Here is a 19,847-nt window from a genome sequence, read left to right as displayed (position 1 = left end):
TAAGAATTGGGATAAAAAACAAAACAGAATTAACAAGGCCGTTGAGTACAACCAAGTTTTGTCCTCTCTGCCTAGTGCCAAAGGAAATGTAGACGAAACTTTTCCTTTTGAGAGTTGTGCTGGTGCTGTACATTCAGAAGTTTAGGAGAGGGATTCATATTTTAAAACAAAACAAAACCGTAGCAAATTAGGAAACTACATGTGCTCATTCCACTCAGAGCTTATCGCCAAGGATTTCAGCTCCCCAATCCTCAAACCCTGTTCCGCTTTAAGGTAGATGGTTCTCCAAGGGAGGGGCTGCTCCGAACTTACTGGAAAACATCTGGGATCTGGTCAGCTTGAGCCCACTTCGCTGAACATGCGTGGATGAGTCCTCATGGGTCCAGGTTGTAGGGTGCACAGCTCATGGCTTTGGCAGAGGGTTCTGGGCTGGGAAAGCTGCCCGTGTCTTGGGTCTGGGTGGCATTCATATCTGTGAGGGGTAAGGGCTGGAAGGACCCAGCAGGCTCAGAAACCCAACACCGCCCCGCCCACAACAGACATCCCAAAACGGCTTTTTGAATGAAAATTAGTCTAAGAAATCTTCTTTTCGTTCTAATTGGAAAGGAGATTATATGTTTCCTTTAGTAAAGCATGTTCTTTTCTTTAGAAAAGCAGGTGTTATTAAAAAGCAGGGGAGAGATGTTTTCGTTCCGTGGAAAGGACGTTGATGTGGAGTTTGAGGTGCACAGACAGTTCTGACCGCAGTGGAGATAATTACATTGGATCATAGTGCCCGAGACTGCAGAACTCGGGGGTGAAACCCTCTGTTCTGTCATTTTACAGAAGAAAAATCGGAAACTTCTGACTTAAACCACAGATTCAAAGTTTCCTTCTGTTGTCATTTGTTTTTTGATGCCTTGACTAACCTCTCCTTCAAAGCTCTTTTGATACCCAAATGTCACAGTGAATTTTGTAACCATGTTATGAATGGATTTGAATTAATTGTATTCTGGAAATTTCTTTCAAGCAAAAAAAGCCAGTCTGGTAAAACCCCCTGGAGCGTTTAAAGCTCAGCCTTAGGCATTTTCCACAAGGGATAGCGTCGCTCCTGTATTTTTGAACTGTCGTAAGCATGACTGCCTTTCCCATTGCGAACAAAGACTCAAAGACAGAGAAGCGGCAAAGGAAACCGTTCCTCGGATGCCGGCCCTGGAGAGAGGACGGAGTGGGAGGTGGGGAGAGGGGCCGGAGCCCAGGGTTCTGTGGTTGGACATGAAGGAAGCAGAGGCCATTGATCCTCTGGTGTGAATCACAGAGCAGATTAGCGAGATCAATACCCGAATTCCGTGGCAGCCCCGAGAGGAAGGAAGGCTTGGTGGTTGGGAGGCCTCTGGATTTTTTAAAATTCAGTTTCTGGTTGAAGCTTTGGAGGAGGACAAGCGCCACTCCCTATGGTCCCTGAGGTCACTGTGCAGACAGACCTCCCGGGCACAGGGCGGGGCGCCCTGTGGCTGCTGCTGTTTGCACAGTTTCTGTGTTCCTGGGAGTGTAATTGATGTTGGTGTTTCTTGTTTCAGATGGTAGAAATGGTGTGTCTCCACGTGATCAGTTTAATGGAGGCATTGCAAGAATGCAATTCAACCATTTTTGTCAAGGTAGGAAAACCTTACGATTGCTATAGTTTCTTGCTGCTAAAAAAACACATGTTGATTCACTTGAATGTATCTTCTGAAGAAGAAAAAAGTGATTCAATTTCAATACTCAGAGCTGGGGGTGGAGGATTCAGGCTTCACTAAATGCTTATCATGTTATTTTTTTTCCTCTTATTCCACCCCTGTGAACTACTCTAATTGGGTTAAATATGTCGGGCCATGATTGCATGCAACACAAGCAATTAAAATGTTACTGGGAATGCTGATCTGAAAACGACCCTCACCTCCCCTGTTGTCAAAATATCCAGAAAATGAAGGAAAATAGTCTGTGATTGACTCGTTAGCTGGTATTTTTCTCTAAGATAAATTAATTTTGTTTCCAATATTACTATTCTAAACCATTGGACAGTATAGGAAGGTAATCTAAGCATTTACCATCTCTCCAATGACATGAGAAACATACCAGTGGCATAAAAGAGGAAAGGAGAACTTGATTTCTCACTCACTTTATCTTTTTATTTCCGCTTTTCCTTTCCCTCCTATCATTCCACCTCTTCGTCTTTCCTCTTCCTATAGGACTTCTTTCTTTACTCCCAGCCTCAGTATTGTTATCTCCTCATCAGCCCCCCACAGCCCCCAGGGCATCAGTTTGGAACCTTATAACTTGCTATTTTGCTCCTTGGTTGACTCCCTTCTTTAATGAAGGACACTTGTCAAGTTAACTCCTATAATGCTGGAGAAAAGCAGCCCATTCTCGGGAGGGCGGGGGGGGGGGGGGGGGGGGGGAAACTTGACTTAATAGAACACTATAATGTAGCTGGTTTGAATGATAGTCAATAGCAGAAGCCAACTCTATAGGGAAACTACGACCGACATTTGGATGGATGATCATACCTGATTTTATTTGTCACAGCTTTATTGAAGTATAATTTACATACAGTAAACTATACATCTTTAAGGTATACAGTTGATAAGTCTTAGCATATATTACACCTGTGAAACCATTACCGCCATCAAGGTAACAAACATCTTTATCACTCCCTAAAGTTTTCTCACATCCGTTTATAATTCTACTCTTCCACTACTCCCTGTACGCCACCTTCCCATCTCCAGGTAACTCCCAATCTGCTTTCTGTCAGTATAGGTTAGTGTGCATTTTCTAGAATCTACATAAAAAAAAAAAGGCTAATACGCTGAGTGTCCCTCCAACCATGGGGCAGACGCTCAAGGCAGGAGCTGCCATGATGTGCACTGGCCGTTTGCAAAGAAACGGCATTGCGGACCTGCCGCTGGCAAAGCAACCCTCGGCTTCCCCAAGTGGGACACAGGCCCCACCACCACCCTGGAGCGATAGCCCACCAAATCGCAGCCAATGCTGTCGAGACCCCATGGTGCAAAATGTGGCCCATAGCCCAGCCCAGCCAGGAAACAGTCGCAGTGGCGCTGGGTAATGACGTCACATAGCAACACCTAGCTTCCTCTTCCTAGCGACAAGCCTCCTTATAGTTTCTTCAACTCAGGAACACGACTTGTTTTATAGCCAGGTTCAAACATTTTACACTTTAACCAAATGTCTGTGAAGCATTTTCCCATGCCTCATTTCATTTGATCCTCACAGAAGTCCTGGAGTAGGTAGATAGAAGTCTTGGTGGGATTCTATTTTCTTTTCATTAGCCATAAAACAGAGATTTAGAAAGTTTAGAAACTTGACTGAAAAGAAGTAAGGAATGGTGGGCCTTGAAAATGACTTCAGGTTTTCTCACTGCGCAGAATATAGTCAAACACTGCTGCAGTTAAATATTTTACTCTTTGTTCTCCCTGTGTGATCTACAGTAATAACCTGCTTTGTGTTTATATTTACTGTGTTGCTGTCAATAACCTGAAAGAGAAGTTGGGATGCTTCATTGGGCTGGAAAAAGTTTAGCTAAATTAGAAAGCAGATCTATTTAAGCAAGTTTATCAATATGCTAAAGGACTGGTGCACAAAATCCGTGCACGGTAGGGTCCCTAGGCCTGGCCGGTGATCAGGGTGATCAGGGCTGGTGAGGGCCTTCTGGCTGCTGGCTGGGGCCTTCTTTTGTTCCGCACCGACCTCTAGTGGTCAGTGCACATCATATCGAGCAGTTGAACTCCTGGTCAGTCAAATTCCTGAGGGGACAATTTGCATATTAGTAAATTGACCAGCAGGCAGGCCGGCCAACTGCCCATGTCCCCTCCCCCTGGCCAGGCTCGCCAGACCCCACCCATGCACAAATTCATACACAGGCCTCTAATACACACACACACACACACACACACACACACACACACACTGAGTAGCAGATTATTATGCATTCAGAGATCATAATTTGGCCACTCAGTGTATATGGCTATTTAAGTTAACTGTTTATTCTTGAGTGATTTTTGGTAGTATTTATCTTTCAAAGATTTTGTCCATTTATTTAAAGTAGTCAGTTTTATTGGTGTGAAGTTGTTCATAATATTTCCTTATTATACTTTTAATACTTGTATCATTAGTAATTATGCCACTTTTTAAATTCCTGATGTTGGTGATCGATGACTTCTTTATTTTTGTTGTTATTATTGTTCAGTCTGAAAAGAGGTTTATCAATTTTAGTGAGCTTTTGATTTTAAAAAAAAAACACATCATAATAATCAGCTTTTATTTTTATTGATTTTCTCTCTTCTTTTTCTGTTTTAATGATTTATTATGTTCTTTCTTCTGATTACTTTACATTTAATTTTCTCTTTTTCTCCTAGCTTCTTATGGTGGAAGTGGAGCTCACTAATTTGAGACCTTTTTTTAAAAATATGTGATTAGTTCTATGAATTTCCCTCTTAACACTGCTTTAGCTGCATCCCCAAATTTTGCATGTTGTGTTCTTCTTTTCATTCAGTTCTAAATACTAACTTTCCCTAAACCCATTGGTTATTTAGAAGTGTATCATTTAGTTTCCAAATATTTGGGAATTTTCCAGAGATTTTTGTTGTTGTTGTTATGGATTTTAAATTTAGTTTCTTTGTGGTTAGACAGCATGCTTTTATAATTCAAAGTAATTTAAATTTATTGAGACTTTTTTATGACCCAGAATATTGTCTCTCTTGGTACATGCTCTGTGTGTACTAGAAAAGAATGTCTTCTGTGTTGTTGGGTGTCATTTTCTATTTTAGTTGGTTCAAGCTTATCGATGGTGTTGTTCAAGCCTTCCATGTCCTTCCTTCTGTTTAGTTTTTCTGTCAATCACTGAGAAAGGGATGTTGAAATATTGCAATAATTATGGAGTTTCTTATCTTTTCGGGTCTACCAATTTTTGTTTCATGTATTATGATACTATTTTTAGGTGCATAAATGTTTCTGATTATGATGTCTTCATGAATTGAAATTATGAAATGGCTCTCTTCATCCTCAATAATATTCTTGATCTGAAAGCTACCTTGATATTTATAAGATGGTATATCTTTTTCCATCCTTTTCCTTTTAACATCTTTGAATCTTTATGTTTAAAGTGTAGTTCTTAAAGGCAGTGTATAGTTGGGTGTTGGGGTTTTTAAAAAAATCTAATCTGACAATCTCTTTTTTTTAATTGGGGTTTTTAAATAATTGTATGTGTTTTGTGATCTTGCTGGCTTAAATCTATCATTTACTATTTATTTTCTATATTTCCCATTTGTTTTTTTTGTCCCTTAATCTGTCTTTTTCTGATTTCTTCTGGATTGAATTTTTAATTATTAAAATTTGGATATAATTTCTTCTTTTATCGTCCTAGTTTCTTAAGATGGAAGCTGAAATCATTAATTGGAGAGCCTCTTTTTTTTTTTTTCTCAACCAGTGTTTAGTGCTCAAAATTTTCTGAGTACTGCTTGAGCTGCATTCCTTCAGATTTTGATATCTTTTTATTTCCAATCAGTCCAAACTGTTTTCTAATTTCCCTTAGGGTTTCCTTTTTGATCCGTGGGTTATTTAGAAGTGTGTTTTTTTTAGTTACTCTATTAGTTAGATGGTTTAGTAGAATTTATTTTACATATATATATATATATATATATATATATATATATATATTTAACAATGACCATTTCTTTCTTTTATATATATATACATATATATGTGTGTATATATATACATATATATGTATATATATATATATTTTTTTTTAATTTTATTGATTTTTTACAGAGAGGAAGGGAGAGGGAGAGAGAGCTAGAAACATTGATGAGAGAGAAACATCGATCAGCTGCCTCTTGCACCCCCCTACTGGGGATATGCCCGCAACCAAGGTACATGCCCTTGACCGGAATCGAACCCGGGTCCCTTCAGTCCCCAAGCCGATGCTCTATCCATTGAGCCAAACCGGTCTCGGCTATTATACATATATTTTTAACTTATCACAATCTACATTCAAGTATTATTCTACTCTATGTGTACTATAAGAATGTGCAATATCATACTTTCATTTCCTATCTCCTGGCTTTGTCATAAACTTCTACATGTGTTATACACCAAACCATACATTATTATTAAATTTAAACAGTCATCTCTTAAAGAGATTAACATTTATTTATAGCCCTGGCTCAGCTGGTTGGAATGTCGTCCTGTATACCAAAACTTTGCTGATTCGATTCCCAGCCAGGGCACAGGTATAGATTGTGGAGTCAATTCCCTGTCTGGGCACCTACAGGAGGCAACTGGTCAGTGTTTCTCTTTTCTCTCTCTTCCTCTCTTTCAAAAAATAAATAAAAACATATTTGCTATTATTGCCATGTTTCTATTTGTAATTTTCAGTAATCTTCATTCCTTGTGTAGAGCTAAACTTTCATCTTCCTTCTGCCCAAATGACTTCCTTTACTAATTCCTATGTAGGTCTCCTGGTGATTGATTCCTGAACTTTTGAAAGACATTGTTGCTAGGCTTTGAATTCTTGGTTTGAATTCCTCATACTTCAAAGATGTCGCTTCTCCACTGTCTTCTCTCTTATATTGCTTCTGACAAGAAATCTGTATCATTCTTCACTTTTTTCCTTCTGTCTATCATATGTCTTTTTTCTTTGGCTGCCTTTAAGATTTTTTCTCTTTCCCATTGTTGTTAAACCATCTGATGATGAAACACTTTGGTGTCGTTTTTCATGTTTCTTGTGCTTGGGTTTGCTGAGCTTCTTTGATCTATGAATGTATAGTTTTCATTATATTTGGCGAAGTATCAGCATGTTTATCTCTTTTTCTCTGTGCCTCTACTCGACATACTCCATATTTCCTTTACCTTCTTTACTGTATTAAATATAGTTATAATAATTGTTTTAATGTCCTTGTCTACTAATTGTTGTGTCATTTTGGGGTCTTTCCTAATTGCTTGACTTTTCTTTTTATTATGAGTCCCATTTTCCTGCTTCTTTGCATGTCTGGTAATTTTTTATTGAATTCTTGACATTTTGAATTTGACTTCCTTGGGTGCTTGATATTTTTGCATTCTTAACATTATTCTTGAGCTATATTCTACGACATAGTTGGATTACTTAGAAACAGTTTTATCCCTTTGAGGCTTGCTTTTAAGCTTGGTTAGGTGGAATCAGAGCAGCATTTTTGTCCATGGTTAACATTTCTTCACTACTCAGGCGATATCCTGAGTACTCTACTTGGTGTTGTATGATTTACAGGGTTTTTCTACTCTAATCAGTGGAAACACACGTTTGCTGGTCCTTATGTGATCAGCAGGGATTTTTGCATCTCATATTTTGGGGTGTTTTTTTCTCCAGTCTTGAGTAGTGTTGTCTCATGGTCAGTGTTCAGCTGAAGACTCTGAAGCTCTGTGCAGCTCTCTCCTCTCCACCACGGCCAGAGTGTGCGAGGCCTCCCTGGACCCCTGGCTCCCTGTCTTCCGTTTAGGAAGACTGCCGGCTCTCCTCCCTGGGCCGCTGCCTGAGGGCTCTGTCGGGGCCGTGGGCGAGGCTGGTGGCAGGGCTCACCGTGTTTGTTCCCCCTCCCTCCATCATCACCGCCCAGCATGGCTGATGCTCCGTGTGTGAGAACCATTGCTTCACACACTCCACCTGCTGTCTCACTTGTTCCAGGCAGGAGGGTGAATCTGGTCTTTGTTATTCTTTTTTTTTTTTTTTTTAATATATTTTATTGATTTTTACAGAGAGGAAGGGAGAGGGATAGAGAGTTAGAAGCATCACTGAGAGAGAAACAGCAACCAGCTGCCTCCTGCACACCTCCTACTGGGGATGTGCCCACAACCAAGGTACATGCCCTTGATTGGAATCGAACCTGGGACCTTTCAGTCTGCAGGCTGACGCTCTATCCACTGAGCCAAACCGGTTTCGGATGGTCTTTTTTTATTCCATCACAACTAATTTTAATTTTGAGGACTGGAAAAAGCAAGGAGTGAAATGAATGCATTCCACCAAACAGGGCATCTTTAATTTATCCTGTAGTGTAAACCAAGATAAGAGAAAAGGGATCACTTTAATTACTATGAAAAACAACCTTTTTTTCAACTGTCCTTTAGTTTTCCAGATAATGAATGCATCTGGAGAAGAAAAAAAGAAAAAAAAAGAAAAAAAACCAACAACTTTATTATAACATTACAGAGCCTGAAATAAAGTACACCTAATTCTTACTGACAGCCATGTAGGAGCCCCTAGCAAAAAGGGCCTGAAATGAATGCTATTCAATATGTCCAATTAGCATTCCTGAAATAGGATGACTGCTGGGTTATATAACACTCTCAATCATAATGAGATTTAACCTGAAGTCCTCAGTCACGTGACTCACCAATCACAAACCCGAAGGTCCCTTGTAGGTATACTTTAGAATCTTATGGCCGCATGCTACCTCAATGGGGAACAAATAAAACCCCCCTACTAACACCAGCCTCACTCTTCCCCTTGACGGCCTCATCCAGAGACAGCAGGGGGACAAGTGTCCCCGGGGTCTGAGTACCCAGCATTCCCTGGCTCCTACCCTCCCTGTCCCTCAGGATTCTTAACAAGGAGCCAGTTCAAGGATTCCCCAAATATCAAGAGGCATATGGGCCTGCTGCCACATCAGATAGGCCCAGAGTCAATAAAAGCCTGTGGACGTGAGGACCGCAGGGTGTGGTTCTCGCTGTCCAGGCACCAGGAGGAAGCGGTTTTACTCGTTTATTTTTTCCAGTGAAGACTGTCTGAGCACATGGCCTTCTCTGGCACCAACGTGTGTGATCCTACAGTTTGTGATGAGTGTCGGTGGCAGGGGGAGTACGGGAGAGGGTGTGACTTCCTAGTATGTTGCGTGTTCGTCCAATGACATCTTTGGGGACACACCAACCCCATTTCTAATCACAATATTTATGTTAGAAACTGAACCTTAGCTGCTGCACCATCAGCCCTGTGTTTAGAAGTCAATATCCCTGCAAGTCAGGTTAGCAAGTTATGCACATCAATAGTGTGTTGGAAGTCAAACAGCAGCCAGAGTTGGCCCTGGGGACAAAGGCACAGAGAGAACTGGATTTGATCCCTTCACCAAGGTTATTATTATGTTCTTAATGTTTGGATGAATTAAATGAGACCGGCAGTCTATGGCCGTACACGTGAAGAGAAAGGTCATGTATACACTATCCCCCACCCCTACGTCTCTCTTCCTGGTTCTCACTCTGTTCAGTGCATCGCTGTCCTCCCGTTTGCCACGGCTAGAAACCTCAGCTTTTTCTTTGACTTTCTCCTCACTCCAAAGAGCAGACTGATCTCTGCAGGCAGCATCCGCTTCCATCCCAGAAGCCATCCCTGGTCTGACTTGGACCGTGGAGGCCGCCCCACACCGGCCCCCGCCTCCGATCTCCCTGCCCGCCCGCACCCTCGTCTGCAGACGGCGCCACAGTCATCTTTCTGGAGCATCGTCTGCTCGTGGAGAGTGGGCCCCTCTTCAGACGTTGTATTGGATTCGGAATGAGATCTAATCTCCTCACGTGGCTTCCCAGGTCCTCTGTGGCCGATGATGGGAGGCCGCCCCTCTGCTTTTCTAAGCTGGTTGCTCCTGGCCCTCTCTGGAGAGCCACACCTTCAGCATCACGTGGGCCCTTGCTGCCCCCACTCCTCTCTGTATACTCCCACCCCGGGCTTTACTTCCAGGGAGAGGGGGGCGCCTCTTGTGTGACTCTGCCAGGGCCGCTGTTACAGGGCATGACAGAGGGATGGCGTGAATGACAGACATGCACGTCTCGCCGTTCCGGAGGCCAGAGCAGGCCATCAGCCGGCGGCAGGGTGGGGCCAGGGGACCGTGGCGGCCTCTCCCTGCGCTGCTGGTGGGTCGCTGGGTCTGTGGTGGTTTGTGGCCTGTAGATCTCTGCCTTCGTCTCACTCAGAATTCTCCCGAATCTGTGTCCAAATTCCCCCTTTGCACAAGGACACCAGTCATATTGGATGAGGAGTCCCCCTCCCCCTACTCTAGAATGACCTCATCTTAACTAACCCATCTGTCTAGATAAGGCCGTATCGCGGCCGAGTGGGTAAGGATCACAGCATCTGTTTGAGGGGACACAATTCAATCTGTGGGAAGTCACATTGGGGGAAACGATAAGATGCTGATCAGCGTGTTAAAACAAATAAAGAAACCAGCGTTCTCAAACGTATAGGGTCATTCCTGGTTTAAATCCCCCCACGCTTGATTTCTGCGGAGCACACGTTCGGGAAAGCTGCATCCTGTCCGGACTCGCTGGGCCACGGATGCTCACTCCTGTTCCGAGGGTGGAAACGTGGCCGAGCGCGCAGAGGGGACAGCAAAGCCCCCGCTGAGGGCGCTCAGCCCGGGCACCTGGCCCTCCCGGGGAGGGCGAGTCCGAGGCAGCGGAGGGCCCGGCACCCCAGCCGCCTGCGCGCTCAGGGCCTCCTCTCCGCCCCCCTGCCTGTGCAGCCACCCCTCTCGAACCCTGGCCCGACTCCCTCCCTGGGTCTCTCCTTCCCCGTCATACCAGCCAACGCCAGGCCACGTCTTGTTCTATCACTGAGACATCCCGGCCGCTTCCCGGTGGTGATTTCTTAACGACTGCGGACAGAGAGTCGCCATGCTCCTCAGACTCAATTCCAAAGCTCCATGGAGGGAGTCCTATTTCAGGAAACCAGGGATTTAATTAAATAAATACACATTTAATTTCCCGTGCTTGATAGCTTTCAAGGGACAGTCAGTCATTGGCTCTGACGGGTGTGTTTCAGGAGCTCAGGGGCACTTGTCAACCTCCAAATGCCACCAGCGCAGCAGGGTTTGGCCACAGAAAGACGTAGCTTTTTAAAAAATAAGTAATGGGTGGCTAGCATTTTTTAAATTATGGATTTTATTTATTTGTTTATTTATTTTATTTATTTATTTTATTGATTTCAGAGAAAGGAAGGGAGAGGGGGAGAGAGGTAGAAACATTGATGAGAGAGAAACGTCGCCGATCAGCTGCCACCTGCATGCCCCCCACTGAGGATCAAGCCCACAGCCCGGGTATGTGCCCTGGCCGGGAATCGAACCGTGACCTCCTGGTTCAAGGGTCAATGCTCAACCACGGAGCCACGCCGGCCGGGCAGAAATACACTTTCTTGATAACGGGTACTCCGCAGCAGGGACCCGCATCCTCTTGTGATGTCCAAGGAAGCCAGTGTGCCCTGCTGTCCCTCGGCTTGGGGAAGCTCATGTGGGAGAAGGGAACAGTCCTAACGAGGCTTCTGTGTTTCTCCTCCAGCTGATACCCATGTGGCTGCCAATGATCCAGTCAAACATCAAGGTAAGCCACCCCCGGGACAGGCTCCTTCCCTCCGGAGAACGGCCTCCCGTTCCCAGGGCCCGTCCGTGCTCCTCTCACTGTGGAGAAAGATGAGCTCTGCCTGCTCCCGCTCCCAGCCCTCCGCACAGGAGCCCCCGTGGGCCGGAGGAGGCCTGCAGCCCGGGTGGCCGCGGGAGCCTCTGAGGGTGGGGGCTGGGGGTGGGCTGGGTCCCAGAGTCCGGGGGAGGCCCAGTGCCTGATGGGAATGCCGGCTGAAAAGCTGCCCTCAGAGGGTCCCCGTGGGGTCCAGCCCCAGGCTGCCCAGTGCCATTTCCTGGTCACTAACATTGTCCTTCTGTGATGGGAGGGATTCTATCAAGAAGGAATAGTGTTGAAGGAAGGATAGATCTGAGCTGGAAGGAACCTGTCCCGCCCCCTCATTTTACACGAGAGGAAACCCAGGACCGGCAGGAGGAGGTGCTTGGACAGGGCCCAACAGCCAGGAGGGGGCAGCCCTGAGGGCCATACTTCCTGCCGCGGCCCCTGCCGTGAGGGATGCATTGCTGTCGTAGGGCCAGAGATCCTCCATGGCTCGTGGACAGTTATCGGGGCTTGGCACTGAGATGCCGAAGCCGCCCACCCGCCCCACCCACGACGGGGCCCCGTGACGGCACTGGGAGCAGGGCTGGGGCCGGGGCAGAAGACAGCCTTCTCAGAGTCGGGGAGGGATGCTGGAAGGAGGAGGGGGTGACGTCAAGGTACCCAGGCACCAAGGGAGAAGCGCGGCCTTCTGCGGCTGCAGGCTGAGTCCCGACTCACGGGGGGGTCCGGTCTGTCCACTGGGGGCTGGAACCTCACCCAGGCCTGGGCTTCCAGGCTGCCCCTCCCCGACGGGGTGATAACTCGTGGCCATTCGATGTGGATGGACTGCCAAGAGGAGGCCCCCAGAACTTGATGAAACGCTAGGAGACATAAGAGCAGAGAGATTACACTCAGGACTAGAGCGTAGTAAGCACGAAGCTTTCTTGTGCCGAGCCCTGTTCTGAACCCTCCGTTAACGCACGTATCCTTACAAAGACCCTCGAGGTGAGAAAACCCAAGCACAGCCTGAAAGAGTTTGTGTCCAGCGCTGCCCAGAGAGGAGCCAGGATTTGAACCCAGGGAGCCCAGGCACTGCATGGCCACAGCAGGCTCCCATTGTGCACAGCTCCCAGGGGCCACCCAGCGGCGCTGGCCCGGGCACTGACGTTGCTCTCGGTTTCCGTGGTGATGGCTGAGCTGAGCTAGGAATGGCCCGCTCCGGATGGATGTGGGCCAGGTTGACTCTAGAAACATGGTACCGGCTCACAGCCACCGCCCCGAGCGCTGGCCCAAATCCGAGAGCTGGCCTTCTGCGGGCCAGATGGCCCCTGGGCCACTGAGTTCTGCCCACCCAAGTGCAGGCTGCCCACACCCCTCCCCCCTCCCCCCGAACCGGGCCCACGGGGAACTGGGTCAGGAGGAGAGCACTAAAGGAGGTGTCCCGCCCTCTCCCCGCAGCACCTCTCCGGGGGCCTCCAGCTGCGCCTCCAGGCCATCCAGAACAACGTCAACCACCACAGCCTGAGGACGCTGCCCGGCGGCACGGCCCCGAGCGGCACCGGCCTGGCCGCCCTCCGCAAGTGGCTGCAGTGCACCCGCTTCAAGATGGCCCAGGTGGAGATCCAGTCCTCCGAGGCGGCCTCCCAGTTCTACCCGCTCTGAGCGGCGCCCCGGCTGCTCCGCGACAACATTCTGGTTTAGCAATAACGGGTTTCAACAGGACACGCCCGGATCGGGCAGGCGGGGGCCCCGGCTGGTACTGTACACCCTCTCTCTAGCTTAGTCCCAGACCTGCAGAGGCCGGCGGGGGGCCGCCCACGAAGCTTTCTTGCTAACACATATTTCCGACGACTCCTTGGGCTATCTGATGAAGTGTTTCCTTACATTATTTTTTAAGAAACCAAATCATTTTTCTTTATCTAACTTCTATTTTTTTTAAGAAAAAAAAACAAAAACAAAATAGACTGGTGGGTACTCACAGAAAAGTTGTATAAGTCCCCCCTGTTGCTATTTTTGATGATAGAGAATAAATAGGGTTTTTGAAACCTTTGTAGTGTTTTTTCTTAAAAAAAAAACCCACTCTTGGCGATGCAATAAACACAAAACACCCCGTCACCCCACGCCCGTGACGCGCGGCCGGAGCTTTTTGTCGTTTCGCCTGGGAAAAGAGGCAGCTCGTGAGGACCATTACAAAGTGCACTTAGAAACTAGGTGGTCAAACTTGTGCCGATCGTCCCCTTTGTTTTATAAGGACACTATCGTTTTCCAGAAACTGTCCGGTATGTCTTTATGATTTTTAAAACTAGTTTTTCAATGCATTCGTTCTAGGCTGCACTTTTCTTGTACGCTTTATGATAACCACTTCCGTTTTTTGTGAATAATAAATTCTATTCTTTTGTTAAGACTTGTATACAAACTCAATTGAAAACTGTAGATCGCATACTGGACCGGACGTCCCCGCTCCGGCCCGGGGCTCCGGCCCCGTGCGGCGTGTACCCACGCGGGATTTTAATAGCGTGGGCACGCCGAGATCCGGCCGCGCCCGTGCTCACACCTGACTGTGCGTCCGCAGACGCCGCCTCCCTTCTCTCTCCCTGTAATGCACTGACTGAAAGAAGACTTGATATACCTTTAAGCTGTACCATGACATGCTATTAAATGCATTTTTTTTATTACCGTTGTGAGCCTGGGGTTTTTTAAAGCCAGTGTCCAGAGCTAGAGTTTAGTTCCTGATAACGGTTTCTTCTGAGCTTTGAACACTCGGAACGCCCCTGGACGCTGACGTACCGTTACTGAGAGGACAGGGCTTGCTTTCTGCTTGCCGGGTGAGGGGCACACACATTTGCTCAAGTCCATCCTCTCCGGAGGACGTGAAGGGCCTGAGACAATTTCTCTCTCTCTCTCTCTCTCTTTTTCGTGTTGGTTAGTACGAGGCTCTTCTTTTTTTTCCGGGAAGCCTGATACCGTCACGCTTCTCAGGGAGAAAAGTCCTCGGAGGTTGAAAGGTTTCACATGAGTTCTAGAAAGATGGGGCAGATCTTTGTTCTTGTGAAAATGCGCAGGGAACCAATGGGTTCGTGTATTGATTATAGAAATGATCATTCTAATTTGCTCACAAATCCCCTGAGGGGCCTTCCCGCAGGCAGAGTCCTCTGTGCAGTGGCGCCCGGTCATGCTCTGTGAGCCTTTTCCTCTGAGCGGTGGGAAGCTGCGCACGTGTCACCTCCCTTGTAAACCGTGGCGGCTCTCAGGGGGCGTCCCGTCTGTGTCCCCAGGGCCGGCATGGAGCACGTGGTCAGTGAATGTCTGCTGCATTGAATGGACTTAAGGCAACGGGTCTTCCTTGAGCTACCCAGCGGGCTCAGCCAGGGCTGCGGTGTGCCATTCCCTTTCCGTGCGGGGATGCGGAGAGGGGTGATGGGAGCAGGCGGAGGTGGAGGCCCTGGCTGCTCTTCCCCATCCGGGCTCGCCTGCCACAGGCAGCCAGGATCTTCCTGGCCCTGTCCTACCAGTAGGCAAGGCTCAGTCACCCGCAGCGTCTCTGACCCCATCTTCTCTCCTGCTCTTTGAATGGACTTCTGCGTTTCCCTCTGTATTTGCTTCTCTCCCCCACCCTCCACCCTCACCCCCAAGGGCTGGAGATGAGCCATAACTCAGCCCTCTTGACCGCGCCTCCGTCTGATGCTTCCTGCTGTCCACACCTGCTCCTTTACCTCCAGCACAACCGGGGGTCTTGGTTCCGCCAGGCAGGTGTCCCTCCTGCTTCTGAAGACCATGACCCATTTCCCTGCCGCCCTGACCGAACGCTGTTCCTGCTGGGACTCCGCCACTCGCTGCTGATGGAGACCAGCAGGTTCCCCGGCCTGCGACCCCCCCTGCCCGCAGCCCCCCATTTCCCTGGGTCCTCTCTGCTCTGTTACCTCATATCCTCACAGGTCATTCTCTCCCGCAAGTGGGGCTCGGGCACTTAGAAGAAGAGAGTCAGGGACAGGTGGACATGGGGAGGGATTGGCCCTAAGAAGTAGGAGGAGCCATTCCCTAGGTCAGGGGCCAGCACCACGGCCCACGCTGCCACAGCCACTGAGTCTGTAGCGTCACGTTGGAACACAGCCCAGCCCGCCATTGACACAGTGGCTGCGGCGGCAGAGTGGAAGAGCTGAGGCTGTGTGGCCCGAAAACCTAAAACACTTATCACCTGGCCCTTTACAGGAAGCGTCTGCTGGCCCCGGGACTAGCCGGGGGCCCGGAGGGGCCCGGAGGAGCCCGGAGCTGAACTTGGTGCGGATATGTCTTCCCCGCCCCCTCAGGGTTCTTTGAAGTTTTATCTGTGAAATGGGGACAGTGATACCTTCTACCTCAGACAATGGCTGGGGTCATGGAGTGAAAGGATGCAAGGCCAGGGCTTTGAGCTGTGCCTGGCACGGGGTGAACGCTCAATACGAGCTATTTTTATGTCGTGTTGACCTAGAGAGCAAAGCTACTTGCTCAAGGTCACATGACTGGCAAGAGGCGGAGCAGAAACATGGCCCCAGGGCTGTGTCTGATCCACTGCGCATACTGACTCCTGCTCCCCCCACAACCCCCACCCCCAGTCCCAGGGGCAGCCCTGACAGCAGAGGGCAGAGAGGGCCCCACACATTGCACCTGACCAGACTGGCCGGAACTCACTCCTGGCTTGGAGACGGGCCAAGGAACGGACTCCGTTTTCCTTCCCTCGCAGAGTCCTGTTGGTGTCGGCGTGTGCAGACAGCATTCTGACATGCCCGAGGGCGGGATGGGTCACGTCTGCAAATGCCTAGATCCCAAGGTTGTTCCCAGTGGGCCTGCCTCTCACTGCTGGGTGACCCTGGGCAGGTTATTAACTGCTCCGGACCTCTTTCCCCCTCATCTGTACGTGGAGCTGTCTACCCGTCTGGGGCAGGTGGAAAGCGATCAGGTGGAGGACGGCGATGGAGCTGGGGACCTGCTGGAGGAAGACTGCGGCCGCCTGGGGAGGACCACACCGGGGAACTCACAGCTGTGGGCGCATCAGGTTGTTCCGTCTGCCCATCCCTCCGAAGCCAGTCCCCCAGGACCCACGGGACCCACGGGACCCACGGGAGCCACAAGCTTGTCACGAGCCGAGGGCGTCAGGTCTCCACAGCGCCCCACCTCTGTCGCCTGTCATGCTGCCTGATGTCGAAGTTTCTTCCCCAAGAGTCTCCCCTGGGGCCACGTGATCGCAGCCACGTCACCTCTGCTTCCAAACCAGGACAGGCCAAGCAAGGTCGGACTGGAACGGAGAAGAAGGGTTCTGACACGAACTGGACAATGCAAATCATTTAGTATACCTCTTCCATAGAATTAACTTGCAAATATGTACACGGGGCAGACTGTCTTGACAGTGATGATCTTTCAAAAAATATATTTGTGTTGACTTCAGAGAAGGAAAGAGAGATAGAAACATCAATGATGAGAGAGAATCCTTGCTTGGCTGCTTCCTGCACCCCCACACTGGGGATCCAGCCTGAAACCAGGCACGTGCCCTGGCTAGGAATTGAACCATCACCTCCTGGCTCATAGGTTGATGCTCAACCACTGAGCCACACCAGCCGGGTGGCAGTAATGGTCTTAAGAAGAATGAAGAGAGTGGTTGGAACTAGTAACAAACGATGTTTTTGTGGAAGTTGAGCCCTGAAGTATTGTTAGTAAGAGGCTGGCCAGCCCCCTGACAGGGGCAGCGGTGAGCCCCTTGTGAGTGGCGTTCAAGAGAAACCAAAATAGCACTTTCCATACATTATGTGTCTTCCCATGAGATATTATTCCCATTTTGCAGGTAAGAAAACTGAGGCCAAAAGATTAAGTGACTTATGTAAGGTCCTGCAGCTGTTAGTAGTAGCATTAGGTTCAGAGGCCATCTGATTCCAAGTCAGAGCATCGCTTGGTAAATGTTATTTTCTCTTTTTTTTGTGTTCTGCCCTCTTTTGGCCGAAATGTGCCAGGAACGTGGATAGAGAAATCTGTGGGCTTTTCTGAGGCAGTTCCTTCTTGTTGGGACCTCTGTTTATTGATCGATCGTAAATTTCCACGGAGCCAGCGTCACTTCACCTGGCAAAGACATTCTCTTCCCCTCGGCTTTGGGAATTCACTTATTTGAAAAATAGGATAGCCCACCAATTAAATCTCACTTAGTTTCCTCCCACTTAATCGTTTTGTGAGAAAGAAGAAAACGTTATGAGTTAGAGACTGTGGCGATGAGCTCTGTTAGGTTGGGGGCCTGTGGAGAGTTCACTCAGCCCTGTGGACACCTGCCCCCAATTCACCGTCACCATGGCTACCACCTCTGAGAGTGGACTGCGTGTCAGGCAGGCCGGATACACGGACCTCACTCAATCCTCATGAAAGTGACCGGAGGTAGGCCCTTCTGTCACTAACCCCATGTTACAGATGGGGACACAGGCTTCTGTTGAGTATCTGACGGAGGCGGTAAAAGGGAGAGCAGAATTAGAATCCAGGATGCCTGCCTCCGAAGCCCTGGTTCTTCCTACCCCGAATTCTGGCAGTTACGTGATCCATGGCGTCCTCTGCTCCTCACCTGACCAGCAAGGTCACCTGGACTCACGTGGACCAGACGTCCCAGGGCGGCAGCCGCTGCCTGAGCTGGACCCACCGCGTCTCTTGTTGGATGAGCCCGAGCTTTTATTTTCCCCCTTTGGGCACGCAGGCCCCAGTTCTGTGTGGCTCCCATGCTGACCTCTGCCTTCCCGGCAGGAAGCTGCCCCATGGCTTCTCGGCAGGAGCCCTGCTGCCTCTGGGCTGGTAGGCGAGCCCGCATAGGCTGACCTCGTGTTTCCCAAGGCCAAGAGGAGGGGGGAGTTACCCGGTGCCCCTCCACCAGACCTGGCACCGCAGGCCTGGGGCCGTGTCCTCAGGGGCCCCCTCTCCTGGGGCACTCCTCTTCCCCACCTGCATGGGCCTGGGCTGGGGGCCCTGCCCCGCACCTTGCACTGATCAGCTTGATCTCCCTTCAGGCCGGGCCGGTCCCCCAGCCCCCCACCATCCTGGTTCCTCACAGCCCAGGGAAGCTGGAGCCTCGGCACCAGTCCTTCCTTGCAGGGCACACGGGACAGACGCCTCGGATGTGGCGGGACAAATAGCCGGCTCTTTAATGCAGTCCAGACAGGCCCCGCGTGCAGGCCAGGGACAAGGGGCCTCCCGGGGCTGCTGGCAGACGCCCTGATTTCCGCTCCTTCAAGTGGCCTCTTGGAAAAGAAAGCAGGCAGCCGGTAATCAAGCCTGAAGGGCAGAAGCACTGCAGGTGAGGACAATCACGCTGCCCAGCTGGGGGTGAGGGGCGTGGGGGGGGTCTGCGGAGGGGGATGGGGCCGGTGCCAGACCCAGGGTGTGCTGAGGAGGGGGCTGCTCAGCCTGGGTAATGGGAGGGCTGAGGAGGGGGCCGGTGGGGACCTCAGCCCCAGGCTCTGCAGCCAGGTCCATCCTGGACTTAACGACGAATCCGCTCTCTGACCACGGACAAGGCTCTCACTCAGCCTTGCTGGGCCTCTGTTTCATCGGCTGCAAAACGAGGCGGTATTTCCTCTGTCCCGGCGCTTCTGTAAGAGTGAGAGGCATGTCTGCCAGGCACGGAGCACAGAGAGTGGTCAGAGCAGGGGTCAGAGTTCGCCCTGCCGGAGTCCTCGCTGCCCCTTGGTGCTCCGCACTGCTGAGCCCCCGACACAGCAGCCATTCCTTCTCTGGGCCGCGAGGCCACGTGTTTGGCGGATGAAATCACTGCGCGGGGCAATCAGGCCACGGCCCGGCCTCCGGCGCTGCTGCTCTGCGTGGCGGCTCGAGGCTCCCCACGCTCCTCCGAGGGAGCGCCGGGAAGCCTCCCCCACGCGTGGCCCCGCTGCCGTCTGCTCCTCGCCGGGGTGAATGCGTCCTGTGCTGGTAATGGGGCAGCATTTTGAGGATAATAGACAGTTATGTTCTTCATTCTCTGGGAACCCCGTTTCCCAGCCTGGCTCCACGTGTGGGCAGGAGGGGTTTCCGATGGAGGGAAAGGCCTGCTGTGGGGGTGAGGGAGCAGAGAGCCCACCTCTTCCGGACCCAGGGGGAGGGGGGTTTCTGGTAAAAGAAAAAGGGGGGCACGCATAGGGCAGGGCGGAGGCAGGTGGGTGTTCACCTTCCCTCCCAGGGCAGGACGCAGCGGAAGTGCCCAGATGAGCCCCTGAACACGTGGCACACACACCCCTCCAGGAGAGGGGCCTGCAGCCCTCGCCACCTGGGCAGGGGCAGGGGCCTGCACGTCGCCTCGGGCCGCCCTTTCCGGCCTGCGGGGGGTGCAGATTCCATGGTCCCCGTGGCCGGTGCTGAGAGAACAAGAGGCTGGGCAGAGCCTGTGGTCCCGAGAGACACACTGCCACGCCAGGACACCG

At 50.0% G+C, this 19,847-nt stretch overlaps 1 protein-coding gene across 12 annotated transcripts in view; it reads left to right on the top strand.

The window, feature by feature from the left end:
* The window catches only part of UNC79 (unc-79 homolog, NALCN channel complex subunit), a 205,130-nt gene extending 191,655 nt beyond the window's left edge, over positions 1-13,475 (top strand). For all 12 annotated transcript variants that reach the window (XM_084873274.1, XM_084873273.1, XM_084873267.1 and 9 more), the window contains 3 exons: positions 1,560-1,637; positions 11,329-11,370; positions 12,889-13,475. In XM_084873274.1, coding sequence (XP_084729400.1) covers positions 1,560-1,637; positions 11,329-11,370; positions 12,889-13,092 — 324 coding nt within the window. In that variant the 3' untranslated portion in view covers positions 13,093-13,475. The remainder of the gene's footprint in view (positions 1-1,559; positions 1,638-11,328; positions 11,371-12,888) is intronic.
* The last annotated feature ends 6,372 nt before the right edge of the window (positions 13,476-19,847 follow it).

This window comes from Pipistrellus hanaki (genome assembly GCF_964339955.1).
Source record: "Pipistrellus hanaki genome assembly, chromosome: 1".
Taxonomy (NCBI): Eukaryota; Metazoa; Chordata; class Mammalia; order Chiroptera; family Vespertilionidae; genus Pipistrellus; species Pipistrellus hanaki.
This window is presented reverse-complemented; position numbering and strand designations above follow the sequence as displayed.